Source organism: Meleagris gallopavo, chromosome 1 (genome assembly GCF_000146605.3).
Source record: "Meleagris gallopavo isolate NT-WF06-2002-E0010 breed Aviagen turkey brand Nicholas breeding stock chromosome 1, Turkey_5.1, whole genome shotgun sequence".
Lineage (NCBI taxonomy): Eukaryota > Metazoa > Chordata > Aves > Galliformes > Phasianidae > Meleagris > Meleagris gallopavo.
In genome coordinates this window covers 121,112,708-121,140,037 of record NC_015011.2, presented here as the reverse complement: position 1 = coordinate 121,140,037, position 27,330 = coordinate 121,112,708, and the positions used below count along the sequence as shown (strand labels likewise).

At 39.8% G+C, this 27,330-nt stretch overlaps 1 protein-coding gene across 2 annotated transcripts in view; it reads left to right on the top strand.

Annotated features, from left to right (window-relative positions):
• Positions 1-17,132: 17,132 nt before the first annotated feature.
• The window catches only part of FRMPD4 (FERM and PDZ domain containing 4), a 124,756-nt gene continuing 114,558 nt past the window's right edge, over positions 17,133-27,330 (top strand). Inside the window, exon 1 of one of the 2 annotated variants that reach the window (XM_031557462.1) lies at positions 17,133-17,260. In XM_031557462.1, the coding sequence (XP_031413322.1) occupies positions 17,223-17,260 (38 nt within the window). In that variant the 5' untranslated portion in view covers positions 17,133-17,222. The remainder of the gene's footprint in view (positions 17,261-27,330) is intronic. The other variant, XM_031557465.1, reaches the window with a different exon arrangement.

Genomic DNA, 27,330 nt, shown 5'->3' with positions numbered 1-27,330 from the left:
TAAACAGGGCCTGGCTACAAAATGATGTTCCTTAATTAAGTCCTGAATGAAGAACTTGCATTTTGCTTGTATTTCAGCTACCTAATTGTATGCTCATTGCATATATCTTTAAAAAGCTTTTGGCATTTCCATTGAGATTGGATAGCAAGATAATAAAAAGTATGTCTGAATCCGAGAGAGAAATGACAAATCTTAAGGTCTAAAGTTTGAACTATTTCTTAGGGAGGATCATAACAAGCTGCCACTGCTCTGCAGTGCTGGCTGATTTGCTGTGTTCTTTGAATGCTGTCCTGTGTGGAGGAAACTTAGAAGTTTCTTCCCTTGGTGTCTGAAAAGAAATCAAAGTAAATGTTGAGTGCAAAATGGAGTAAGCAGCTGCAAGAAGTTTTCTACAGGGGAATGAAGGAGAGTCCATGGGAGTTACAAAAAGGGAAGCCACAAATTGTTCCTTTAAAAAGTTGTCCTTTTAGGGAAAAGTTAGAGCAGGAGTTACCACTTTAAAGTGTACGGCTAGCATGTAGAGACTGCTAGTATTTCAAGACAGATGTTGCTACCATGTAATAGAAAAGATTGATGTATGATGCTAGGAAGCAGTCCTTGGCAGCAAGTTACTCAATTACACAGTGACTTCACATGTGCATTGGAAGAAGTGGAGCCTTGAGCAACATTCACTGAAAAGAACAGGTTGTGCCGACTTATTAATATTCCTCTTTCCCTTTCAATTTGATTCTGTCTGTATATTTTTCCAATGCCAGTTAAATGCCAGTTGAAGTATTTGGACGTTCAGTTGCCTTTCTAGTTTATTTGAAATTGTATGCCTTCTGCTGAAATTATTGCTAGATTCCTTACAGTGTTTAGGAAAAGAAGCAATATGTTTCGTTTTCTGTCCTCTGATAAACAAATGTGGAAATTTTGTATTTTATTTTATTTTTCATTTTTAAACTCTTGAATTGGGACAGTAAGGGTAGATTTTTTTTTTTAATGTGGTTAAGAATAAATATAGAAGGACAATTAAAAGTTTGTTGAAACTTCAACTAGTAAGAGGGTATCAGATTGCAAGTTAGCATAAAAAATCAAGATTCTAAGAAGTTTAATTGGAAGGCAAGGTCATGACACTTGCAATAGAATCAGAGGTTTTAGATCAAAAATAATGATGATGGGAAGAAGAATGCTGGTAGTGGGAAGCTGCAAACACAGGTGAATTGAGCTGTGAGTGTGAAAGCAAAGTGCTTTGCAAGATGTCTATTTGCGGTACTTTATGCATAAGCATTTCTGTGCGTTCTTTTTATGTGTAGTTAGATACACTTCTTCATCAGTTGGTCTTAAGAAGCTTTAAGAGTATAAAATGTTTGTGCAAACAATATTTGACAGAAAAAGGGATGGATAAATAAATAATGTTTACCTATTTTGGCAGGATTATATTCTCATACAATGCCCCGTAAACTTGTAGGTATTAAAACATTCCTATTAATGCCACAGTAGATCACAAGCACCGGTCTGAAAAACATTGCTTGCTGCCTGCTTGCATTTCAAATGTGCCTGTGTGTCTGTTCACCGTGACTGGGTTGATGAAAGCAAAACATTGCCTTGTGGTGACTTTTAAGAAAGCAAGTTTATTTTCTGAACAATGAATGAAATATTTACCTTCAAGGAGGGAAGAGAAAAAAGTACACCCTCTCAGATATATGCCTGTTTACCTGCTTAGCAATGAGCATCGTTTTTATACAAACAGTAAACCAACTTCATAGCTTCAGGACTCTGAGTCAACAGTGCTTAAACCATCAGCAGAGTTCTGCAGCTGCAACTCAACTTGACAGTCTGTAAATATTTACCACCCAAACCACAATGGATCTTTCTTTGTGCTGTCAGTTCTGTGAAAGAAATTCTGTGCTGTGTGAGACACTAACATGGACAGCAACATTTCTGGGCACGTGCTGCACTCCAGTGCCCGCAGTCTGACCACATACATACCTGTAGCAAGCATCAGAAAACCTTCCTGTGGGGCTGGTGTGGAAAATGAAGACTGTGCTGCAGAGGTCAGCAGCATCACTAAAGTTTTATGCAGGAGTGCTAGTTTGGGCTGGAATAGTCTGTCTTCTTAATTATTATCATTATTATTGTTCACGTATTCTTCTACTACGAAGGGATTTGTCTCAGCCCAAATCAGTACAACAGGGAATAGAGTTTGTCATTGATCATATTCCAGGGATAAAATAAGTTCTCATTGAAGTGAATAATAAAATTTCCTCCACCTCAGATGGAATTTGACCGTCTCTATATCTTTAATAAATACCACAAAATATAATTGTGTTAAATCTTGTTAAATGACAAATTATAAAAACAATTTTAATTTTAAAAGGCTTGTCATATCTACGTTTATTCTGTTGGAGGGATTGGTGATAAACAAAATTAATTAAGTCATTTAGTAATAATATATATGGTGATATACTCATTTACTTTAAAAATGCCTTGGTCTGAAGTCGTAGAATCATAGAATTCTTAGAGTTGGAAGGGATCTTTAAAGGTCATCTAGTCCAACTCCCCTGCAATGAACAGGGACATGCACAGCTGGATCAGGTCACCCAGGGCCTGATCCAGCCTCTCCTTGAAAATCTCCAGTGACAGGATGTCAACCATATTTTTGGGCAACACAGAATCACAGTATGGCCAGGGTTGGAAGGGACCTCAAGGATCACAAATCTCCAACCCCCTGCCACAGGCAGGTCTACCAGCCTCCCCATTTAATGCTAGACCAGGCTGCCCAGGGCCCCATTCAGTCTGGCCTTGAACACCTCCAGGGACAGGGCAACCTGTGCCAGTGCCTCACCACCCTCACTGTAAGATTTTTTTCCTTTATCTAATCTAAATCTATTTTTAGGCTTGGCAGTCTGTTTATAAAACACATGCTTAAATCACTTCAAACTTAGATTTATTTTTCTAAGTAATTACGAGCAAGTTTATAAGCAGTTGAAGCAGCTAAAGGTTCTGTAGGAACATGAAGAATGCTGCAGTGAATAACTCCACTTACTAAGCATCTTTTTTGCCTGTTTTGTAAGTAAGTAGGCTGCTATGAATGTATGTAAAATTTCTGGATTTCTTTGCAATAAGCAAGCTGTCAAGTTCTGCTCCATGCTTCAGAAAATGAGTGGGAGAATTAATACATTGAAGATACCGAAATAGCTCCCTGAAGTATAGTGGAGTCCTTGGTGATTAAAAACCTCAGGCCTTCAGCCTGCTGACCTGAAGCTTGGGCTTGTGCTTGTTGGCAAAGCCTGACCTTTCTAAAATGTTGGCATGTTCCCCAGCTGGAAGCAGGCTCTGGTAACCTCGACTGCCCTCTGGGGTCTGGGCATCCTGTGACCTGCTAGGCTTCAGAAAACCTGCAGAAGGAAAGACTTAGAAAGATAGCAGAGCAAAAAGATGAGGATGCTTGTGTGACTGGAGTCAAATTTGATGAGGCTTTTCTTGTTGTTTCTGTCTACAGTAGCCATCTCAAGTAGGATACATTTGTGCAAGATAAAATGAAAGGATGACAAGGATAATCTGTCATTTAATGGCTTCTGTAAAATAGGTGATTAAGTAATTTAAGAACCACAGCTGGGAGAGAATCTGTTTGGAAATAATGGTTGCTTCTTCCCCAAGTACCATCGCCTTCTGCAAAGAGCATGATATTGAGGCTGGGCTGAAGCTCACCTAGGTCTTACAGACTGGCCATTCGTGAGGCCATTTTTCCTTCTTCCCTGGGTGAAACGAACTCCTGTGGTGCCCTGCAAGCACCCTGAGCTTCCTGTAGCCTGACACAGCCATTCCTTCTTAGAGCCCTTCTGCTGTGAGGGCCTTACCTACTGTTCTGGGCTGCTGGCAGCAGTAGGCGAGCAGATTTTACTTCTCCCTTCCTTTACTTTTATGCTTTGTATTTCTCAGTTTGTACATTCCCCTATTCCCCTATGCTTTATCTTTTTTCTTTCTTTCTTGGGAGTCAGGAAGATGACTTGCATTTCATGAATGGCATGGGGGAGCTGGTAGTGTGACTAGGACTTACTAATTATACAGAAAAAGTGTGAGAGGACCCAAGTTACAGACAGTGTTGTAAAGTTATTTGGAAACAAGGCAGTTGTGGCTGGAATGATGATAATGTCAAATGTTAAATGGGTTAAGCCTTTTTCATCTGTGGAGCTCTTAAAAGCATGAAGGAAACAGCGAAGAGTAGAGCTGGCTAGATGAGTCTGAGCTTTGCAGTAGAGTTTTCTATTCAGTCACTGAAAACTAAAGTTTATCTCAGAATTGCATTGGCTATTAAACTTCAGTACTCATACGCTCCCAACTCACATTTGCCTATACTGATACCTGGTTTCATCGTTGTTGGTCACCCAGTTATCAAGCTCTAAGAACTTTGAGTGTAGAGAATAGGTAGTTTCAAAAAGCTGAACTGCATTCATCTATGTATACATATATATATATATATTTATACACCTCAGCTACACTCTGCAACCAGATACATCTTTTTTACTATATGAAATCACCCAGCAGCACTACAACTTGGTGTCAGTATTAAACCTCTGTAAGTCCCAGAGTCCCTCTAATTTTCTGACTGCAGGGAAACTTTTTTTCTCTGCTGCAAGATTTCTAGGAATCTGCTTGTCAGTGGCTGTTAGTAGGTTAGCTGTATCTGTTGTACTTTTGCTTGAATCCTTTTTTCTTAGCTATCACCTGTGTTTGGCTGGGTGTTTTTGAACACTTTCTAGTAGCTGTCATAGTGGCAATACAGCTACAGCTTGCCAGAATGTATTCGTGTCAAGCAGAAATATCCATATTTCTGTTGAGGTCTGTAAATGAGTGTTAATATAAAGAAGGATTTAGACGTTGTTGTTGTTTCCTATTGTTTTCTTTTTCAAGAACCTGTTGTTAGGAAGGAAGTTATAAGTCCATTTGCCTAGATATATAACTAAACAACTTCATATCATTTGATAAGAGGGATTTAGGTGGTTAAATTCTTGTTATTCTATGAGTGTTTTATATAGCAAGATCTTAAATTTTTCTTCTAGTTGTAAAAGTACTTAATAGAATCATAGAATGGCCTGGGTTGAGAAGGACCACAATGATTATTGAGTTTCAATCCCCCTGCTATGTGCAGGGTCACCAACCACCAGACCAGGCTGCCCAGAGCCACATCCAGCCTGGCCTTGAATGCCTGCAGGGATGGGGCATCCACAGCCTCCTTGGGCGACCTGTTCCAGTGCCTCATCACCCTCTGTGTGAAAAACTTCCTCCTATTATCTAACCTAAATGTCTCTTGTCTCAGTTTAAAACCATTCTCCTTTGTCCTATCACAATCCACCCTTGTAAACAGTCTTCCCCTCCAGTTTATATGCTCCTTTCAAGTACTGGAAAGCCACAGTGAGGTCTCCCCAGAGCCTTCTTTTCTCCAAGCTAAACAATCCCAGTTCCCTCAACCTTTCCTCATAGGAGAGGTGCTCCAGCCCTCTGATCATCTTAGTGGACCTATTCGAAGAGCTCCCTACCTTGGACTTACTACATTCCAAGAACTTAATACCTTCAGAGTGCATTTTCAGACATTAAATTAAATTGGAGAAAAAAACCCCACATTTTATGTTGCGTTTTTGGCTCACAGATTATCCTAATCACTGTCTTAGGGAAGGTGATACAAAAATAACAAGGATATAGTCCACATAACAACAAAAAACAAAACAAAAACAGAGAATAAGCAATTTTATATTGATTAATAGAATATAGTAATGGAATTCAACTATGCAGGAGTAACTCTAGGCAACTTATTTGGCATTGTAATATGTATTTTTCCCTCTCTTCCAGACCATTTTCTCCTGTAATCCTATGACACATACAAGCTAGTAGCCTGCTGATGTAGGGTAAACACTGCATTGTTATTCAGCAGTAGCATTTGCTGTTGACTGTGGGCCATGAGCCCATTCATTTGAGGCAGCTGGTATTAGAAATGACATTCCAGTTAAATTGTAAGCCTCGCTGCTAATGTTAAGGACAAACAAAAGAAATTGGTGCAGGCGTATGAACTCGTTTTAGAATACACCTTTGTTTCTCTTTAGCAGAGATTCTATCATTGCTTTCCAAGTCTGGCTTCTGAAGCTCCATGCGTAACTGCATGTTTTGAATTCTCCTCTGTTGCACGTGATTGGGTAATCACAACGTCACATCATGCTGAGACAGAGGCTTGTACTTTCTTGTGTCCAAGGGCTGGCAGGACAAAGGAGGGAAGAAAAAGGTATATATTGCTATGACTGGAATTACGTATGTCTTTGATTGTTGGATCATCAGAGCGTGGATAAAATATTTCTTGGCTACTCATGGCAGCCTGGGAGCAAGAGCATTAGAAGAAATCTAGATTTTTCTGAGCCTTTGGGATCTAGAGGGTACAAAAATGTGTTTTAACCAACTTTAGAAGTGAAATAATGAAATTTCAGTGCTAATGCCCTCATCTTTCAGATTTTTTATTGAAGACAACATCTTATGTAAATTGTGGGCTAATATCATAAAGAGGCAGATAAGTTCAGCTTTTTAATGTCTTAGTAATCATAAAATGACACACTCAGGAAAAGTAGTTGTATTTATATATAATTAAAATATCTCTAGCATTTCTGCTCCAGCTACGGGCTATTTTATGATATAATGCTTTAATACATTTAATGGGAAGTGATAAAATATTAGAATTTTATCTTTTCTAAGTGGCGTAGTCCCTCTTTTGTGAACACGTGATATCTTAAAAGCTGCTTTTTCTGATTTTTTTTGAGAACAGTATTCTCTCTGAGAGCTGAATTGTACGAGTTGTCGATAAGTAAAAACAAAAACAGAAACAACAAAAACAAAAACCTAATCTGAGTATTTAGGTTGATGAAGAATCTAGAGGTGAATCTTAATTAAAAGTTGACAATCTTAAGAAATGATAAGCTGACCTGATGCTTGATTTCCTGTTTCTGTAGCAACTTTCTTGAGAAATTCTATCCTTTGCAGTGAGGGTGAGAGCCAGTTTGACATCACACCGTGTATTCTGTCTGCCAAGAAAAAGTGAGGTCAGGTAATGAAATGACATTGGCAGAGGTTTAAGAGAATGCTATTAGTTCTGTATTGTGCTGAGTTTTTACTGACTGAGATTTTGAAAATTCAGTGGAGATCATTCCTGACTACGGTGTATGGCAAGATAGTAGGAAAATGTGATTTTAAAATGGTAGAAAAGGTTGGTGCTACTTGTACTCTAGTGCACATGTGGTTCTCGTAAAATGCTGAAGCTTACCCTGTTGTGGTTTCTTTTTGTTTTGGTTTGGTTTTGTTTTTCTTTCTTAAGACAAGTTTTAAGTGTAGTGGTTTAGCCTGGCAGGCAGCTAAGCACAGCACAGCCATTCACTCATTCAAGGCATGCAGTACTGGGGAGGGAGAAGTAAAATGGAAGTAAAATTCATGGGTTGAGATAAGGACAGTTTAATAGGAAAGAAAAAGGGTGTAAAAATATACAAAGCAAGTGTATGTAGCTGCTCCGAAACTAATGATTCCTCTTTTCATGGTAACAGCAACAAAGAGCACAGTATCAGTGTTTGACGGAGCAGTGTTTTTTTAGACACATTTGAAAGAAGGCATTTTGGTTCAGTTCTGTTGGCTCCCTCTTCTTGGAGCCATTAAGTCTAAGGAAGGAGAAGAGAAAGAAAAAATAAAATTGCCCTTTTGGGTTTGTTAATGTTTGTTTTGGTTCTACGTGCATCTTGGTTTGCAGCATAAGTCTGCATCAGAACCTACTGTTGCTGCCTTCCCAGTAATTCAACTACTTCAAATTTGCTATTATTTGCTTGGCTTCATAAGTGGGTCTATTTCTAGACTGTTTTAAATAACCCCATGTCTGGATAAGGACTTTGTAACAATAGTGAAAAGTTAACTTTTGATTATTACGCAAAATATTCTTTAAGTGTGCTGTTTTCTCAGGAGGTTACTAATTGGCCAATAATGCAGATATTTTGATGGAAGCCTATTATAGGCCTCTCAACCATGATGAAGCAGATTAAATTCTGTAAGTAGCCGAGAGAAGTCTCACTATCACTAGCCCATATTCTCATGGGGGACTTGAACATCTCAGATGTCTGCTGGAAATAAAATACATCAGAATGCAAACAAGAGAAGATGCCCTCTTTGACCTGATATTTGCAGACAGGGTAGGGCTTGTGTGTGATGTGAAGGTTAGAGGCTGCCTTAGGCATAGATAGCACAGAATCATGGAGGGTTTGATCCTTGATAAGGAAGGCAGTTAGGAGCACTAGGCTTTCCAGAGGGTAGGCTTTGGCTTATTTAGGGACTTGTTGACAGAGTGCCACGAGAGGTGGCACTAAAAGGCAAAGGAGTTCAGGAAGGCCAGACCTTCTTCAAGAATGAAGTATTCAGAGTGCAGGAGAAGGCTGTGACTAGATGCCTAAAATTGAGCCAGTGTGGGGGAAGACAGTATTGCATTTCCAACATTCTGCTCTGCACTGCATTAAGCCATTAGTAACAATGCATTCAGAGAGCTAAATAACATTTCTATTGCAGGTATTAGGTTTTAGAAAGATAGTAAATATTATATGGTTGGTAAAGTTTTCTGATCTGTTCAGGTCTGAGGGGAAAAAAAAACAGAAAAAAAAAGATTTTCTGGAAAATCCAGAAAGAAATACAAATAAACCACTCACTAAATGTGAAAGAGCCAAATATTCTTCATTTTCTTCTTTTCCACCCCCCTCCCCAGAAATACTGAGTAAATCTAAGAAAGCCTGCGGTCAAAATCCCCATTAAAATAGGAAAACTGTCTCACATACACCAGTGTTTAGTGATGTACAAAAAGTGAAAGAGCCTTTTTCAGGCAGCTGAGTACAAATCACAATTTGCTTCCTAGAATCCTTTCTGGCTTTTACAATACAAGGTTCCAAAAAGGAAACAAGTCTGTTGCTGAAATAATGAGAGCTGATGAAAAGGCTAATATGAATACATAGTAGCCCAGCCCTAAAGGTGAATTATTTTTAGCTAGCATTGTGGAAGCTATGTATAGGTACATTTCTAGTTTAAATTACACATGGTGAAACATACGGACTGTGAGGGAGTCCATGACATCATCTACAGGCCCCTAATCCTCAAGAATCTCTCTTCACAAGCCTACAGGTTTTAGGACTAGCGATGCATTTTGCAAAGCTGTCATGTCAGGCAGAGTATTCTTTTTGATCTCTCTGGTCCTGACTAATCCCAAACCTGATAATGAGAGTGATAATCAACTTCACATGCCCAAGCAAACATCTCGGGCTTCCATCTGTTCCTTATATGTGCTCGTTGAGTCTGTCCCAAGGCACATATCTGCATATACACCAGCAGAAGCTTCTCTTTGCTCTTAATGGACGAAGGTGTGCAGACTTTCTGTAGAGGAGTGAAGTAGGTGAAGGCAATTTTTTCCAGTCATGTCGAATTGCCCTTTTTCCCCCATCAAGTGATGGGCAGCTGCTGAGTTTCCCTGCTTGTCTGGCAGCCAGGAGATCCCCGGTAAAAGGGATCCCTTACTGATCTGACCCACTGCATGGCACTGAGCTCTCATTATCTCACTGCTTTAGATCAGCAGCAATGGCAGGTGGAGGAGGAATTAATGTGAATGCCTCCTATCCTCCGCCCGAGTATAGACTGTCATTTAGACATCTCAGTTTTAGGCACTGTGGAATTGAAAGCTCAGGTGATCTGCAGAAAAAAAAAAAAGGCTGTCAAGATTCCCTACAAAGGTGTTTCCTCGACTAGATTGTTATCTGGCCAGGAGGAGTCTACTGTGAAGTTTTGAGTCATACTTGTGTTTTTTTATTCTGTTGCACCGAAGGATCTCAAGGTTGAGTGAAGCCCTTAGCATTGGTTTAGAGTAAGAATAGCTTATACTCTGTGAAACTCGAATAATTGAGGGGGTCTATAGTGGAAGATTGAAAGAGGGGAAAAAAAGTCAGGAGCTATTTTCTCTTTCCAGAGTATGAGGAGTAGCTATTGCCTAGATCCTCTTGCTAAGAAAGCAATATTTACAGTTGGACACAATTTCTGAACATCTAGCTTTCCTCCTATGAGGAAAGGTTGAGGGAACTGGGCTTGTTTCGCTTGGAGAAGAGAAGGCTCTGGGGAGACGTCATTGTAGCCTTCCGGTACTTGAAGGGAGCAGATAAAAAGGAGGGGGAAAGACTGTTTACAAGAGTGGATAGTGATAGGACAAGGGGGAATGGTTTTAAACTGAGACGGGGAGGTTTAGGTTAGATATTAGGAGGAAGTTTTTCACTCAGAGGGTGGTGACACACTGGAACAAGTTGCCTAAGGAGGTTGTGGATGCCCCATCCCTGGAGGCATTCAAGGCCAGGCTGGATGTGGCTCTGGGCAGCCTGGTCTGGTGGTTGGCAACCCTGCACATAGCAGGGGGGTTGAAACTCAATGATCATAAATGATCATAAATGATCATTGTGGTCCTTTTCAACCCAGGTCTTCTATGACTCTGAATCTAAGGGAACCTGGCTTACTCATCATTTTCACTATTAAATTAAAAATAGAATAATAATTAGAAATAAATCACTAGAGAAGGCACCAGTTAACACCATATTCAAAGAAGGCAAGAGGTGTCTTTTTTTTTTTTTTTTTTTGAATTTTATTTTCTAGGAGTAACATTAATCTTGTATTTGACTATGCATGGTCTGGGCAGAAATTCAGAATAAATGTGAAATGCATTGTAACATTACTCTGCCTTTGTCCAGACCATGGATTTGTCTTGGAGGATTACTGAGGCAGACACATGGCAAAAATACATTTTTCTAGCATTTCATTTGCATGGCTAAACAAGAGAAACAGTCATTAGGTCATTAGGGTTCCACTCTCTATTTACATGACTTAGCTGTAGGAGGCCCAGAATGATTTTTTCTTAATACAGTGAAGTGCATCTGGGGCAGTTCATTGTCTTCTGTTCTGCTCTGTGATAGAACTGCTTCTATGAGGTTTTATGGGGCTTTGTGCAGAAACATCAATCTTTGCCATGTTCTTGATCTTGAATCAGAAAATTACTGTTCATTATATATGTCTTATTGTACAGTGCCTCTCAGGAGTGTTTTGATAGCTGGGTATGATGTCTGCTCTTGATAGTATACCTGCAAAGTCTTCCAAACTTCTCCCTGCTTCTTCCTTTTTTTTTTTTTTTAAATTAAAATGGTAGGATCAAAGTAGGCTTAGTGTTGTAGTCTTCTAGGACGGGAGAGTGGGTGAGAACTGGGTTGAGAAAGCAGGCTTCTATTCCTGAGGCAGTAGAAGATTAAATATCACAGAGATACTATTATTGAACTCTGTGTTGCAAGCACAGTCTCATTCTTACTTATAAGAAAGAACTTTTGAAAGTACAGTGTAGCTTTTGTTTAGGGTGTCTTCCTTTTGGAATGGATTGGTGAGGGTCTGATTTCTGAACAAGTACATGGGTGATAGAGGAACTGGTCTTTATGTTCTTCTGCATATATATTCTCAGGGATGAAGAAGTGCTGTAAATAAGTACAGACTATGAGAAGTATCAAGAATTTAAATGAGATCCTTCCGATACATTAAATATCCAAGTGGTAAGCATAGGGGCTATGGAATGGGAATAAATAATCAGATAATAAAAATTAATGATTTATTATGTTATGTGAGAATTTAAAGATAGAAATTCAGTGCTTGTCGAGTTGTTGAGGCTTCTTTTGAGGGTGACATAGAATTCATCTTCAGATTCATATGCATGAAATTCAAATTTTGATATCCCCATGGAGTGAAATATTGAAGTTCCAAATATCAGTCAGTGAAGACCTATCAAAATGGGTAGAAAGACTGCAAATTCACATGACTGCTTTAAAATAGAACTGAATCTAGCTCTTCAGTGAGAGCCTGCATGCTAGAAGTGCTCTTCAGCTCCTTCTTGATATACTTATTTCAGAGTTTCTTCAGGGTCTGTCCAGATATGCCACATCATGAGTGCAGGCCTGAACTGGTTTCTCAACACTCAGAGGAGTGGAGGAATTTCAGAGGATGACAATGAGAATGACAAAGCCTGTGAAAACCATCGCTGCAAGAGTGAGAGGGCATCAAACAGAAAGTGGCAGGTGTCCATGATATCTTTGTTACACCAATGTCAATCAGTAAAGGTGAAAACAGCGGAACAAGCGATACCATGCCATAGAAATAAACTAATTCAACACCTTCCCTTCCTGCCTAGTAAGGGATTTGGCTGGCCTAGGTAAGAGGAATGGGGCAGTGGAGTCAACTCAGATGGTTTAGCACTACTCTTCATCCTTCTCCTAATGGGAAGGGAAAAAGACAGATGCATTGTGAAAGTGAGGAAGGGCTTATAAACTCTGTGTTATGACTTCTCCATCTAGCTACTTTGGACTCCGGTCTCAAGGGGTCAACCAGAACTCATCAGTCCAGACCTATGTAGAGAGATCATGCTGCAAGGGTACCTGCTGCCTGAGATTGCAGGGAGCAAGAGTTGAAGACCGCTGTGACAAAGACTGTCCAGGTTTCTGTCTTCTTCATATCATTAGGGGAAAAAATTGGAAAGTTTCAAGTTCGCTACTGTTTTTAGTCATGGTTTGAAATCTGTCAGCAGATTAGGGGTTCTTGGGCAAGGGACTGGAGTGTACTCCAGTGATTAAGCAGACCTGACTCTGTGTCCAACTTCGTTCCTAAGGAAAGAAGAATATTTGTATCCCGTCTACAGAGAAGGATGGACATAAACACAGTGTCTGTCTTTGGGATGGATAGGCATCTTATTCCTATCTAGCAAGTGTTATGCCTTAGTAGACACTAAGTACACTAAATAAAGTTGGGACATTCCATTTTACTTAAGTGCTCTCTTATTTTTGCCCAAGGAATATCTGAAGCAGGCAGGTTTTGTCCTATCCTTCATTTTTGCTGCTGTGTGGCCTTCTGTGAGGCCATGGAAGAGGCAGAGATGAACCCAAGTGAAAAACTAGCCACTAGTTTTAAGGTGATCCAATTTACTTGTGCTGGCACAGGAGCAGTTGTGACGTGAAGGAGGACTGATTACAGGAGGGTGTGAATGCTGCTTTGTGTCAGTGCCACTTCATGTTGTTTGAAAATTGCAGCCTGGAAGCTTCATTTCCACCAGTTCAGGGAAACATCACATTTGTAACAAAATTTACAGGCTTGGGCCCATAAAGTGGTTTAATTAAGTAGTCTGTCAAGATTTCTATAACAAAGATCTATCGAGAGAGATCTCCAGTTTCTAGTTTTAAAAAGAAGTTCTGGATAAAATTGCATGCATATTGTCTGAATCTGTAAATGCTAGTTTATGTTTTGTATTCAGTTTTCCATAATATTTAAATATTTGATTTTTTTTAATTCTTTAAAAAAAAAACGTTTCTATTTTAGGGTATCTATTAGGCTTTCTGTTTTAGGCTATCTAAGATTTCCTGGACAGCAGGATCTAACAGTAGAGTTTAGATATTGAAACTGTTCTAGTTTTGATTTTTAAGAAGAGATGGGTACTATTTACAGGCTTTTGCTTCCTGTAGCACCATGGTTTATGCTGAGTATATTCTGAATATTGTGTGAGTTGCATACTGCTGATGTCAAGTACAGAATACTTGACATATGAACATGTTTTTCAGCCATGCCTCAAGCACGCAGTAGCAAATAGGCTGACCTTAAGACCTTTGCTGTGGTGTAGCTATTATATTCCCAGTATGAAGCTGCCTCACAGGGCACGTTGATTCCTTATGTGCTACTTGAAGTATTTAATGAATTGATTGTTCAGTGTGAAGCAGTTTGAAGTGATCTGTTTTTCTACTGTTACAAGATATCAACAGAAGGCTGATGCAACATCATAGCTATCACTACCTTGCTTTCAGAACTCTGCTGGCATGATACTGGCTTAGGTTCTTTCAATGAACTTACCTGCCTAAGAGCTGTGCAATGGCGTGTGCTGCAGTGACAGGTGTGATTGCAGAGAGCAGGGATGGTGATGGACAGCAAGCAGTGACATAGCAGTGCTGGAGCTTCCTCCACAGGCAGGCTTGCTGGGGTTGAAGTTGTATTTCTTGATCTTTCCACTCTTAGGAAACATCTGTCAGAGACGTGGGCCATTTTAGTGTGCTCCCTCTCCTCTGCCTATGAGGGAAGGAATGGCAAATGGTGATCAGAGAGCTGAGGGATTTATCCAAGATCATGTGCAGGGTTTGTACTGGAATCTCGTAACAGTCTTCCTCAACAGTGAGGCAGCCCCCTGATTTAAAACATGCCAAAATGGCTTTGTGCTCCTTCCAGGTGAAATGTTTGGTCTTCTTGTGGTTTCCTACAAGAGGCTTTGATATTCCTTCAAGCACTGATCTCTTCCTTGCCATCTTTTGCCTAGCAGTGTCCACTGAATAGAATCCTCGCAGACAAACAGAATAATATTCAACAAGTGAGTTAAATAAATGAGATTTGTCATCTCATTTTTTTTGAGACTCTACTGTTTGAGATGCTGGGAATCACCAGTGCTAATCACCTTGGAATTTCATGTATTCTGGAACAGAAAAAATCTTGTTTTATTGATGTGACACGAGTGTGGATTATTGAATTGTACTAACAGCTATAGCAAGCATTCTGTTGGGTATTTGTTTTTCCCCCACCTTGAGCCACCTCAGTGTTTGTACTCATCTGATATCACATCTTAGGTGTATACATGTAGACAGACAGGTGAATGCAATCAAATGCTGATTTCTTTTCCACTGATCATAAGAAAGTTTGGAGGACTAGAGAAGATATGTCTGTATCTGTAGATAAGTAAGGCAGTTAGTGCCCATCATTATATGAGAGCTTCTGTCATCAATAGAAATTCAAGGGCTCAGAGGAGGTTTTCAGGGGAATTAAATTTACTTTAAAAACTGCTGAAGTTATAATTCATACAAAGATGAGCCCTTAGTTTGAATGCAGAGAGGAGTAGTATTGATCATCACTACTGTTGTGGACTCATACACATTCTGTTGTAATTGAAGTTTGATGTGCTTTACACAGGAATTTAAATGTCCCTGTGCCCTTTTTTCAGATGGAGTAACTGACACAGGGATTGTACAATGTATTTTAATTCATTTGAACAGTACTAAATGTAGGGGTATGCCTTTATAATCCAGGTAAAATATGTTACGTTCTACTTTTTTTTAGCCAACTGCGGTATTTCAGGTCCAAAATGATCTTAAGTATAGTTTGAATTCTAGGGAGATAGTTAAGCTGTCGTTCTTAGGTTGTAGAATGGTCAATCAAGTATAAAGAGAAGCGTGAATGCTACAGCTTAACTTCCCATCAATCTCTATGAGAAACTGTTCAAACCTTGTTTTCTTACCTCAGATGCCTGCTTTTTAATTAATCCCTTTGATCAGGAATGGGTTAGTTACATTTATCCAAGGAAATGTAGCATATTTCACATTTATGTGTTACGCTCACCATGAGTAACTGTCATTTTATTAAGATTTCTCTCATGTTCAAATATTAGACTTAGGCCCTGTCCTATGGCAAATAGCAGTGTTTGAATGTGCTAACAGAAATGTTTTTCTACTCCTAGAAGATAGAGTACTTAATGTAATTGGTAAATCAGATGATATCTAGCTCTTCATTGTAATGCTCTACTTTACATGTAAATTATGTTTTGAAGCACCCTATCTGTTCTCAGTAGTGATTAATCCTTGAAATAAAGGGGGAGGGGAAGTAGCTAGTTTGTTTTTAATGATGCATTCCTCCTTTGGGAAAGATTAACTATGTACAACTTTGTTGAGTTTAGCAATTTGCAATGAATTGTTGAGTTCTCCACAGAGACCAATTCAGTTCTTCCACAAATGCGTTCATCAGGTTATATTACCTTCTGTTTCTCTACGGGAATGAAATTCTTACATCTCTATCTAAGAGAATAGATGTTCATGCTAGTATTTGAATTTAACGTAAATATAGCAAGAAAAACTAAGCAGTAATATATTTCATGGGCAGATCAAAGAGAGGGAGAAGGTGGCTATTTCTAAACATACTCTTATTTTATGTCTTTTGTTTTGCACTTCTAGATTTTAGGCTGTAGTTGATGCTCCTTGCTGATTCATCTTGGCTGTCTATGACACGCTGTCAGCTGGTCTTTAGCATCTTTGGTTACTCTACCTCATTTTCCAGTTCATTTTCTTTTTTTTGAATCATATACAGCTATCCATGACTTGATTAATTTTGCTGACAGACTTATTTGTTGCCTTCTGGTCCTGTAAGTCCCACAGCAAAAGTGTGAATATGTGGTAAAATCTAGCTTAACTCTTGCAAGTGAGGGGCAAAATGTCTGTGCGAATGTTTGGATTTCCTGTGGGAATCTGTGGAGGATTCTTGTTAACTCCCTTTTTTTGTGTGTGGAGTCAGTAGATCACACTGCACAGAATTTATCAGACCTGTGGAGAAATACTGTCATTTCGGAGAGCTGTTGAATTTCTCTGAGTTAAGTGAACTCTGAAAGCTAGCTGTTTTATTTAAGATGGTCTGACTTGGCACATGCTCAGTAGCTGGATATTAGCAGAGAGTGCTCGAGCAGTGATACATGAGTGCACAGAGATACTGCAGAGATACTGCAGCCTTTCAGATGTTGTCCGGAGGAAGGGATTAATGGATAATGATCAAATGCACCACATCTGCACGTTGAATCAGTTTAGTATCCATACACAAACAGTAGTGTGATGGTCTTTCATACTGTCATATGAAGCAACAATGCTAGCAGTGAGAACAGGTGCTTATACCTGTCCCTGGGCATTTGAACAGGAGATGGCAATGAACAGAAATGCTCCTCCTTCCCCGTGCTGGAAACTATGACAAATGAGTATCGTGTTTGTGGGCTGACAATGTGTAACAACTTTCACCTGCTAAACGTTTAGGCTCAAATACCATTGGAAATGGTCTTCTTTCCACTTCCTCAAGGAATATTACAAATATGAGTAGGCCTGCTGGCCTGTTTTTGCTTGGCTGAATTCTGACTGTATTTTTTGCAACTTTGAAAGTATTGAGTTGTTGAGTGAATGACTTGAAATAAGTAGATGTAAAGAATAAATACGACAGACAAGTCAGATGTTCTTTTCTTTCTTCCCTCCAATTGCAGCCACAGGAACAAGTCTTCAGGCTGGCCTCATCCATCAGGGACCTGGAGCTTGAACCAGGGGACACCTTATGGATGGGAGATGACGGCAAACAGAGATGGAAGGGACTACTTCATCAAGTAAGTGGGTAGTGGGAGCTGTACGCACCACAGCATGGTGTTGCAGCACTACTCCTGACAGCACTTCCTTGGGATCCTAATTGCAATTTCAGCATTACACAGTTCTTGTTTCACTGCTTTGTTTTATTGCAAACTTTGGCTGTATTTCTCTGAGCCTTATCTTTTATTAAGCAATGTTTTGGTACTTGGTTATTTAATTTACCCAAGCAAACACTGATATAAGGACCTGTAATTCACTGAAGAATTGCAACAAATGTCATTAACAAAAAATAGAAATAAAAATGCCATGTTTAAAGAGTGAGACAGAAGGTCAGTTTTGACTGGGATTAACTACTCTCCTCCATTTCTGCCATGTGAGCTCTTGTAGCTTGTCTAATATATTCATTATACTAGTAATAACAAGGCACTTGTTTACTATTCTAATTCTTAGGTTACCCATAGTCTTTTAACTCTGGACTTAAAGGTTTACAAAATAAATGTCAATTCGATTTTATCACAAACAAAACTGTATTTCCTTTTCCCAGTAAAAAGTGTACAGAATTATTCTTAAAATTACTTAAATGGCTTGGATAAAATACAGTTTGCTCTTTGAGTACTTTTATGTGGCTTTGGAAATCCTTTGCTAAGAATGGGAGGCGCTAAGATAGCAGAATGACTGCTTGATGCTGAAGCATTAGTTACTTTCACTTATGTGTCATTTTAAGGCCAGTGTATAGATTCTGCTCATGTGAAGGAATGTTTTTTGTTGTTTCTTTTCCCAATTATTAATTAATTTTTATGTTTATCATTCCAATTAGAAACTTGCAAATGCTTTAAAGTTTCCTTCTTGAGAGTTGCAGCTTTTTCTTTTAACACGATACAAGGATCAGACTTGCTTAAAATTCACCATTAAAAAGTCCTACATTTTCTCAAGATCTTTAATCAAAAACAATTCCACAGGGTGAGATCCCCTTTCCTTTCCTTTGCATTCCTCCCCATTTGCCCAGTGCGTGCCTCGGCTTCCCAGGAGGCAATTACTATTGGAGCCAAAGCAGTATTTGTAGCTGTGCGGTAACCTGAAGGCAACCAGGGTAAGGCTTTCAGGGTTTAGAGAACTTTCAGACATGTCCAAATTGAAGCAAGTTGTCCGTGTTAATGAGGGCTCAAAGCTGACTTTGAAATGCCGCATTCTTTCTATTAGAAGTATTTTGCTCTGCTTGTCTGTGAGACACAGGGTGCAGTGCTGGGCAACGTGGTGCTGAATGCCAGGCACAATACAGCTATATTAGCATAGATTTTCTGCCTGAACTAATTAGGCTTGTCAAGAAGTATAGGTGAGCCTCAAAAGCACTGTGCTGATGGGACTGTGCTACTTCTGTTACTCTAATTACTGAGGGAACCTGCACCACTTAAAATTGCAAATGTAGATGTGAGTAACTGCAAGCTGCCTGGAGTGCAGTAGGTCTTTCTCAATATTGGAAACTACTCTTCAGGGGCTTAGATTTTTTTCTGCAGAATTTCAGTGTGTTCTCCTCTGCCTGTCTGAGAATCGTCTGAACAATAATATCCAGCTTATGAGGACTGGCACCACATTAGATTCTTCCTTTTTTCTCACTGGTCACATAATGAGATGCTCTACTAGGCTAACTATAAACAGCTGTGTATAATGCAAAGCATTAATTATCATTAATTTCATAATTTGTGAGCATTTTCTAGCATGCAGATGAAAATGATCATTATGTTTGGGTTTTTCGATTGCCTTTTAGTACCTTGATGTGCCATAACCCTCTCTTAAGTGCAGAAAAAGTGAGTCTAGGAACAAGATTCCAAAACAAGCAGTGAATGATGCCAAAAGCAGTGTCAGATTTTTTTTGTTGGTGTTACTTTAGTTTTGTTTTCAGTTTTTTTTCTGTATTTCTGTGTTGCTGCAAGGTGCTTGCTCACAATTCTCTTTGAGGCCCTAGGCTCCCATTTATCTCTGAATGTAGATTGCAGGTACAAATCATAGAAGCAAACTGACAAGATCTTAGCCTTGGTTTTCAAAAAGAATTTAATAAAAAACATGGATTTAGCAAAGTGCCATTTGCTGTAGTTCATTTTCAGGGTGACCATGATATTGATATGATATCTAGGGGCAGGAAAAACTTACAAGCTTCACGGCAACTGTCATTTGATTAATTACATGCTTTCTGCTTAAAATATGTAGCAAAAGCAATGTAATACAAACATTACATGAATTTTGTGGTATTATTTCAGAAATTTAACAGAAAGAGTCATGCTCTTTCACAAATTTCAAGTGTTTTAACACCAATAACTGCTGTAAAAATACAACATACTCTAGGGGTAAATCTTTCCTAAGCTGCACATGCGAGGATTTTTGAGAAAGCAAGGATCTTCCTACACATCCAGTTGGGTGACCTTCACTCTGAAAATGCAGACTGATATTAGAAAAACTTTTCCATGGAAGAGCTCTTCTTTGCCTTGTTAACTACAGCTGTACCTAAATAGTCACTTTTTCACCAAGCAGAGGTCTAAATGCTAGCCTAGGTTTTACCTAAACTTTTCAGACCTGGATCCAGGTCAGGTCTGTAAGTATGAATGTTTATTCTCTGTTGCTTGTGACCATTTCTTCTCATGGTATCTCGTTTTGGCCTAGATCATTCTAAAAAAGCCTCATTTGCTTTGCAAATGCCTACTAGAAGAGCCACACATTTATCTAGGTATTACTTTATTCTCATACTATATACTTCATACATTTCTTTATTCTGTATGCCACTTTTAATTCTCCCTTCAAAACTTAACAGAATCAAAACGGCGGATCCTTGCGCTGTAAAATAGGTTTGTGGTACAGTAGTAGTGATGGGCTAAGGGATGGTTTGCATTGCAAAGCACAGGTATGGAATTGCATCTGAACATTTGTGTTCTAGGCAAGGACATTAATCAAAGCATATTCAAATAACAAAGAAAGATTGTAGGATGGCTATTTTGTACGAATTTGGCATCTGGGAATCAAGTCGCTCTAGGTTAGAATGATGAAACAGCCCAGTTTAGAATTGACCTCAGAAGACCAAGTCCAGCCTTTTTTGGGAAAAAGTGAGCCTAGATGAGATTATCTAGCACCCTGTCCAATCACATCTTGCAAAACTCCAGTGATGGAGATTCCACCACACCCTTGGGGAGGTTGGTCCAGTCATTGGCTGTTCTCACTCTGAAAAATTTCATACTGATATCAAGACGGAGCCCGTCCTGGTGCAACTTGAATCCATTACCTCTTGTCTTCTCTATGTGGCTCACTGTGAAGAGACATCCTCTGTCCTTTTGTAGCAAGCCTTCAAGTGCTGAATACAATGCTAAGCCTTCTTTTCTCATGGGTGTAAAGACTTACCTCCTTCAGTCTTTCATCAAAGGACTGCTTCTCCAGCCCTTTGAACAACTTTCTGGGCCTCATTTGGACCCTCTTCAATTTGCCCACATCTTTTTTTCAGATTGCAGGAGCAGTGTTCCATGTGTGATCTGACAAGCGCTGAGTAGTGTGGGATGATCACATCTCTATTTCTGCTGATAAAGCTCCCATAGATGCAGCCCAGGGTCCAATTTGCATCCCATGGTGGCTGCTGACTGCTGTTCAGCTGTGAGCCCCCAGGGCCCCCAGGTCTTCTCCAGCAAGGCAGCTCCCAGCCACACAGATCCCTGCCTGTATTGGGCTCTTTGGGTGCATTGTCCCAGGAGCAGGGCCTGGCTCTTATCTTTGTTAAGCATCACACAGCTCTTGCTTGCCCATTCCTCCAGCCTGGCCAAGTCTCTCTGTAAGACAGCTCTCCCTTCTAATGTTAAGTAGGCTGGGAAACTAGAAAAAACTCCTTTTCTATACAGAGAGTCCCATTTTGAAGGGAAATGTCCTTTTTTCCTTTTTCTTTGCATTAATATCCAGGGAAGGAGCCAACGATGCAAAATTCTAGCTTCTATGCTATCACATATTTCTGCATGTCACAGTTGCTCTTTTAGTAATGTCCAGAATCCCCAAGCGTAGCCTGTACAAAGCCAAGAATTTATCAGGCTTGCAATGTCTCTTGAGATCTATTTGAGGATTTAGCATCAAATGTGTACCCATCTAAATTACCTTATGGCGATGTCTCGCAGTTGTCTGTATTGAAAGCTGATGTACAGTTTTATGTTAGTAAAGCAGAACATACTCCAACTGTAATGAAGTCATACTATCTGAAAAAACAGAGCTGTTATTGCAGTCTCTAATTATTTGTCTAAAGAAAAGCCCTCTTTGCTTTTCAAAACAACTATTTTTGCTACCACTAAATGAAACTATGTAAATGAAAACATTATGAAGTTCTCTTCCCTTCTTCTTTTGCCTCTGGATTTTAGGAATGAAATAGTGAGATGATTGTTGACAGTTATGTCAATAAAGGAAGAAGACAGATCAGTGAGATAGCATATCAGATTGTCTCCGAGGGTTTTTATAGCCATACACATTAACAAATTGCATCACGCTAAAGGAGAAAAAGCAATTCAAATCCTCTGCTTGTTTTGATTAAAGATGTGTAAACCAGGTATTGTAACAGAGAAATGTGCACATGAGTTCTATGCGAGCAAATAACATAATTCATAGCAATGCTAACTGCTTTTTAGTTAAATAATTTACTTAGTGCCATATGAACGTATCCATTCAACTGCAAGCAGACATACTGTAATTTTGAAATTGTGGGAGGAATAGAGAATCCAGGAGAATCTCTACGTGAAATGAAAAGTAATTATATAGTGTCGGTGCAAATGCTTTAAGGCGAGAATGTGAAGAGATGTTTATTCTTTCTGCTGACGCAAATTTGGTTTCTTTCAAAGCTCTGAAAGCCTCTATGGCCTGAGCTGATCGGTGGGACTCCCTGTGCCAGGAAGCACTTCGGTGAAACTCTGAGAAGAGTCTTTTATCACAATGTTTTGGAACGTCACTATCAATTCATTATCTCTCTGTACAAATGGCACAACTGGGGTCATTTTGAAAACCTCTAAAATACTTTTCTTCAGTTTAGGCCATGGTAAATTAAAGTTGCAAAACTTTACCTGCTCTCTTTGATCTTGCCGCTTTTACTTGAAATAGCTTTATGAGATAAGTAATTCATTTTAGTATGAGAGAAGAGCAGTCATCTTGTATTTATCCAGCGTATTTCATATCCAGTACAACACAGGCTGTATTAACTAGACCTTCAATGTAAAATAGTTTGCAGTGTGTACATAATCATTTTCTAAACATTTATTACCCATACTGTGTGGCGTTTAGCAATGAGAAATTTCTTCAGTGCTAGTACAAGCATGAATCTTATTAAGAATGTAGTTGGTGTGATTGGATGTTTCAGGGGGATATGCAAAGCAGGAGTACTTTGGCTGGTTTTGTCCGTTTTGTTTAGCCTCATGGCAATTTCAGCTTGCCTAAGTTTCCACTGCTGTGATCTTACCAACTGTCTGACCTGCACAGTTTCACCCTTTCCCTTGTGTCAGTTTTAATGCTCATCAGATCTGGAGAGGAGTTGATACAGGGAAATAAACTGGCAAAAGCTAATAAAAAATCAATCCTGCAGAGAAAGCAGTGAATTTTATGTCAGTTTAATCTCAGCCAGTCTTATGCATGGTCAGATAGAATCTCAGAATAATTGAGAATGGAAGAAACCTCTGGAAACCAGCAGGTTCAACCTCCTACTCAGTGCATGGCAGATGCCATAAGGTGACACAGTGAAATACCTGACTGATAGGAGGACGGGGTGACAACAGGATTGTGTTGCCTTAAGCTGCCCTGCAGTGGTACATTAAGGCATAGGCTGCCATGGAAAGTTGTGACCTTTTGGTTCCTATTTAACTCCTGAGGTATTCAGTCTTTTGATATTTTTGTGGATCTGTCATTCAAATAATTCCTGTTCTTTTGGTATGATGTGGTTGCTGTGTCAGTTGAAATATGGCAGTACATATTTTGACATCCTGAGTGCCTGCTGTTGCTTTTTACTGGTGCTTTTGTATTTAGTAACTTCCAGGCTTCTTCCAGATGTCTCTGAAAACTTTTTTTCCTTAGGATACATTATTTTTCAGGTATTATTAGCTCCATGAATTTAGGATTGTGAAATCATTGCCTTTTGGTTGTCCTTGCTTGGCTAATTTCTTCACTGACAAGCTTACTATGAAATTCTTGAATGACACCTTTAGTCCTATCCGTAAACTGGAGGTGATGTGTTTTGTTGTTTAGTAACCAGTGCAGCTCATAATATCTAAAAGCATACACTGTATAATATTTCTTTATCATAGAATCATTAAGGTTGGAAAAGACCACTAAGATCATGTAGTCCAACCACAAAGACGAAATAGGATGTTCTCCTATACTCAAATACTTACCTATTTATTCAGTCTGTGTCTCACTCTTCCACTGCTTGCTTTGCGTCAAAAAGGAAATTCATCCACATTTTCTGAATGGTGAAGTTCTTCAGTATGTGCTGCATGCATCCTGTCTTGCCAGCCACTCCAGTTACTCCTCCCTGTACACACCATTCTCAGAGCTGGCCAGCACTGCAGGATGACAGAACACACAGTCATTGATAATATTAATGACAATATCAGTGAAGCATCCTGCTTATTAAGGACGCTAATTCGTACCAGATGCAAAAATGAGGCTCACAGCAGGCTAATCAATTTACTTCAAAATAAATAAGCACAGAAGAGGATCAGTTCAAACCATTTACTTACTCGCTTTTTTTTTTTTTTCCCCTAATATTGCTCATCCTACTCCAGCCTTCTTCTCCATAAGTCTGCAGGTTGTATGTGCCTGTTGATAGTTCAATTCTTTCTCAGAGTATTTCTCTGGGGTTTGCTCTATTACAGAAATTCTGAAAACAGAGCACGTGCCATGTAGTGGAAGCCTTGATTGTGGTTACAGTGTTGTTCATCTTCCTGGGTTTTGAAAAGGCCACTGCTATTTGTTCTTCAGGTCTACCTTAGTACCTGAGGCTTAAATGTTTAGTTCCACAGGAGCCACCTTCTAGCCTGTAGGGATTTTGTTACAGCTCTTTGCTAAATACATTGCATTCATTCAGCTCTAGATACAAAAAAAGATATTGATTGGATTGGCTGCAGGATTTCTATGACATTTGTAAAAAAAAAAAAAAGACAGCATCACTGCTTCTGTTCTGTCCCCCAGGCTGGTATGAGAGCACCTACATTTAGTCAATGTATCAGAAAGAGGGTTTGTTTCCTTCTCAGTCTATTTTAGACTGGTGATATGGATGCAGCTGTCTGCATCCCAGGTAGTGCCTTGTTCCCAAGGCTGGCTGCAGGCTGCCTCTCCAAGCATCTCCTCTCCCAGGTGAGAGGCTGAGCAAACAGGCAGTGGCATCGCACTCTCTGGCCCACTTATTCCCACAGCCTTAAAAGGGACATCCAATGAGATTGAATGGCAGTCAGTCTAACAATGATAAAAATAGTGCAACCTATATAATTAGCAAATATAACTTCTAGCTACAGGTTACAGTAAAACCTAAAATGCTTAGAAGGATTCAAAACAGGATTAGAAATGTACATTTGTAATGAGTCCTCCACTGTTAAATTACATAGGATTTAAAAAAAATTAGAGCAGATAGAAATTCTTATGTTTCAGACAAGCAGGTGAGTCAGCTGCTGACTGCCTAAGGCTAGGACGAAACTTCCTGTATTAATCAGGTTATTCTATAATTACAAGGTTTCTTGCACCTTCCTCTGAAGCGGGTACTGTCAGAGAAAGCATACTGGACCAGGCGGACAACAGGTCTGATTGGTATGGTGATTCTTGTTTTTTTCTTTCTTTTTTTGTAATTCCCTTGCTAGTTATATTGACTGTTGATATGAATAGTGTACTGTGAAAGAAAGATTGCTGCTCTGCTCCTTTCGTGTTGCTTTCTGTTGCTAAGGGTTTGACCTGCTCAAGGACAGGATTGTTTGGTGGAAGGGGGAGTGGGGAGAGACGAGAAGAGCAGCAGCAGAGATGGGTGTCCACAAGCGGCTGTTTAAGGAAAACCTGAATAATTAGAAAGGAGAGAAGAATTATTATACAGTAAGCTGCTTGTGTCAGTGGTCTGCCTAAGACAACTTTGGCACATGCTGAAAAAGAAAGCTTTGTGAAATCAGCTCAACCTCCTGAAAAGAGATGATGTTTTAACAATTGCCCTTCCTGCGTGAGGAACTGTTGCTCTAGTCATAAATAGGGCAGGCATGATGGGCAAAATGATATTGACTGGGATAAATCATTTCTTTAATGGAGGAAATAATGGCAAGGAGATGCCGGTCTGTGGGGTAATTTTATTTTAACTGGAGCAAGGAATAATAGAGGCTTCATTGTGCTGCCAGGCAGCTGTACCTAAACCAGTTCATGTGCAGTGACTTGGGACCCAGCCACAGCAGCGCTGCTCAGTTCGTGTGTGCTGGCTTGTCCTTTCCAAATTCCCTGTGCACACACAGGCAATGATCCCTTGCTGAATGAAGAGGATATCTCTTACTGAAAAGATGAGGAGAGCTGTGCAAAAAGGTACGCATGAAGATGGGACTGCTTAGAAGAGAAGCCTTGATCTAGTCACTATCCTTTGCCTTGAGTAGCCTGAATGTAATTGTACGTAAGTGAAGTACAGGGAATTCTTCAGTTCAGGTCTCTATTATTACATAGTCAGGAATACTTAAATTGTAATGCGTACTCTTTCTGCAAACACAAACTGAATGAGGGCACCATGAAAGAGCTATTGCATCCTGAAAAGTATTAACTTTTGTGTGTTTAAGTTGGATTGAGAAACAGAGTAAAACTTTTGGAGTAGAACCTATACATAATTTAAAAGAGAGCCCAAAGGAGATAGAGCTGAACATCTTCCTGAGACCAGGGAGCTCTCTGCAACAACCTGAAGGAAGGTTGCAATGAGATGGAGATCAGTCTCTTCTCCCAGGTAACAGTGATAGGATGAGAGGAAATTGCCTCAAGTTATGCCAGGAGAGGTTCAGGACGTTAGGAAAAAATTCTCAGAAAAAGTGGTGAGGCAGTGGCACAGGCTGCCCTGGGGGACGGTGGACTCACTGTCCCTGGAGCTGTTAAAGAAACGTGGAGATGTGACCCTGAGGGATAATGTTAGTGGGCATGGTGTGATGGGCTGATGGTTGGACTAGATGATCTTAGAGGTATTTTCCAACCATAATGATTCCAGGATTCTAAAAAAAACCAGGGTATCCTGACCCAGGTTCACCGTGTTCGAAGATGAGTAAACAAATCAGTTCTCTTTTGAATTCATGTGCTTCTGAGTAGAGGTTTCTTTTGGTATAACAGCATCTCATCTGTGCATTGCACACAAAAGTGAATCTGTGTAAGCATTACATCAGAACTCTAAGCTACCATTCCTGGGAGAGTATAAAATGAATTAATTCTTGCATGAGAACGAGAGCCCAAGTTGGAGTCTGCTTTTCAAATACCTCTTCTGTCAAACAAAGTAGAGTCTGTATGGGAGTCTGGTAATGCTTTCTAAGAAACTCATAGGTCATATTTCAAGTCACAATCTGGTGTCTTCAGTTATGCAAACAAAGAGACTCTGCATTTGAGTTTGTACTGGATTCTCCGTCCCTGGAGGTACTTGAGACCAGGTTGGATGGGGCCCTGGGCAGCCTGAGCTGCTGGGGCTGGGTGGGCTTTGAGGTTCTTTCACAGAATCACAGAATCACAGAATTGTAGGGGTTGGAAGGGACCTCTAGAGATCATCGAGTCCAACCCCCCTGCCAAAGCAGGTTCCCTACACCAGGTCGCACAGGTAGGCGTCCAGGCGAGACTTGAATATCTCCACAGAAGGAGACTCCACAACCTCCCTGGGCAGCCTGTTCCAGTGCTCCGTCACCCTCACCGTGAAGAAGTTCTTATGCACATTCGTGTGAAACTTCCTATGCTGCAGCTTATGTCCGTTTCCCCTCGTCCTGTCTCCACGTACCACTGAAAAGAGACTGGCCTCACCACTATGGCCGCCACACTTCAGATATTTATAAGCCTGGATCAGGTCCCCTCTCAGTCGTCTTTTCTCAAGGCTAAACAGGCCCAGTTCACTTAG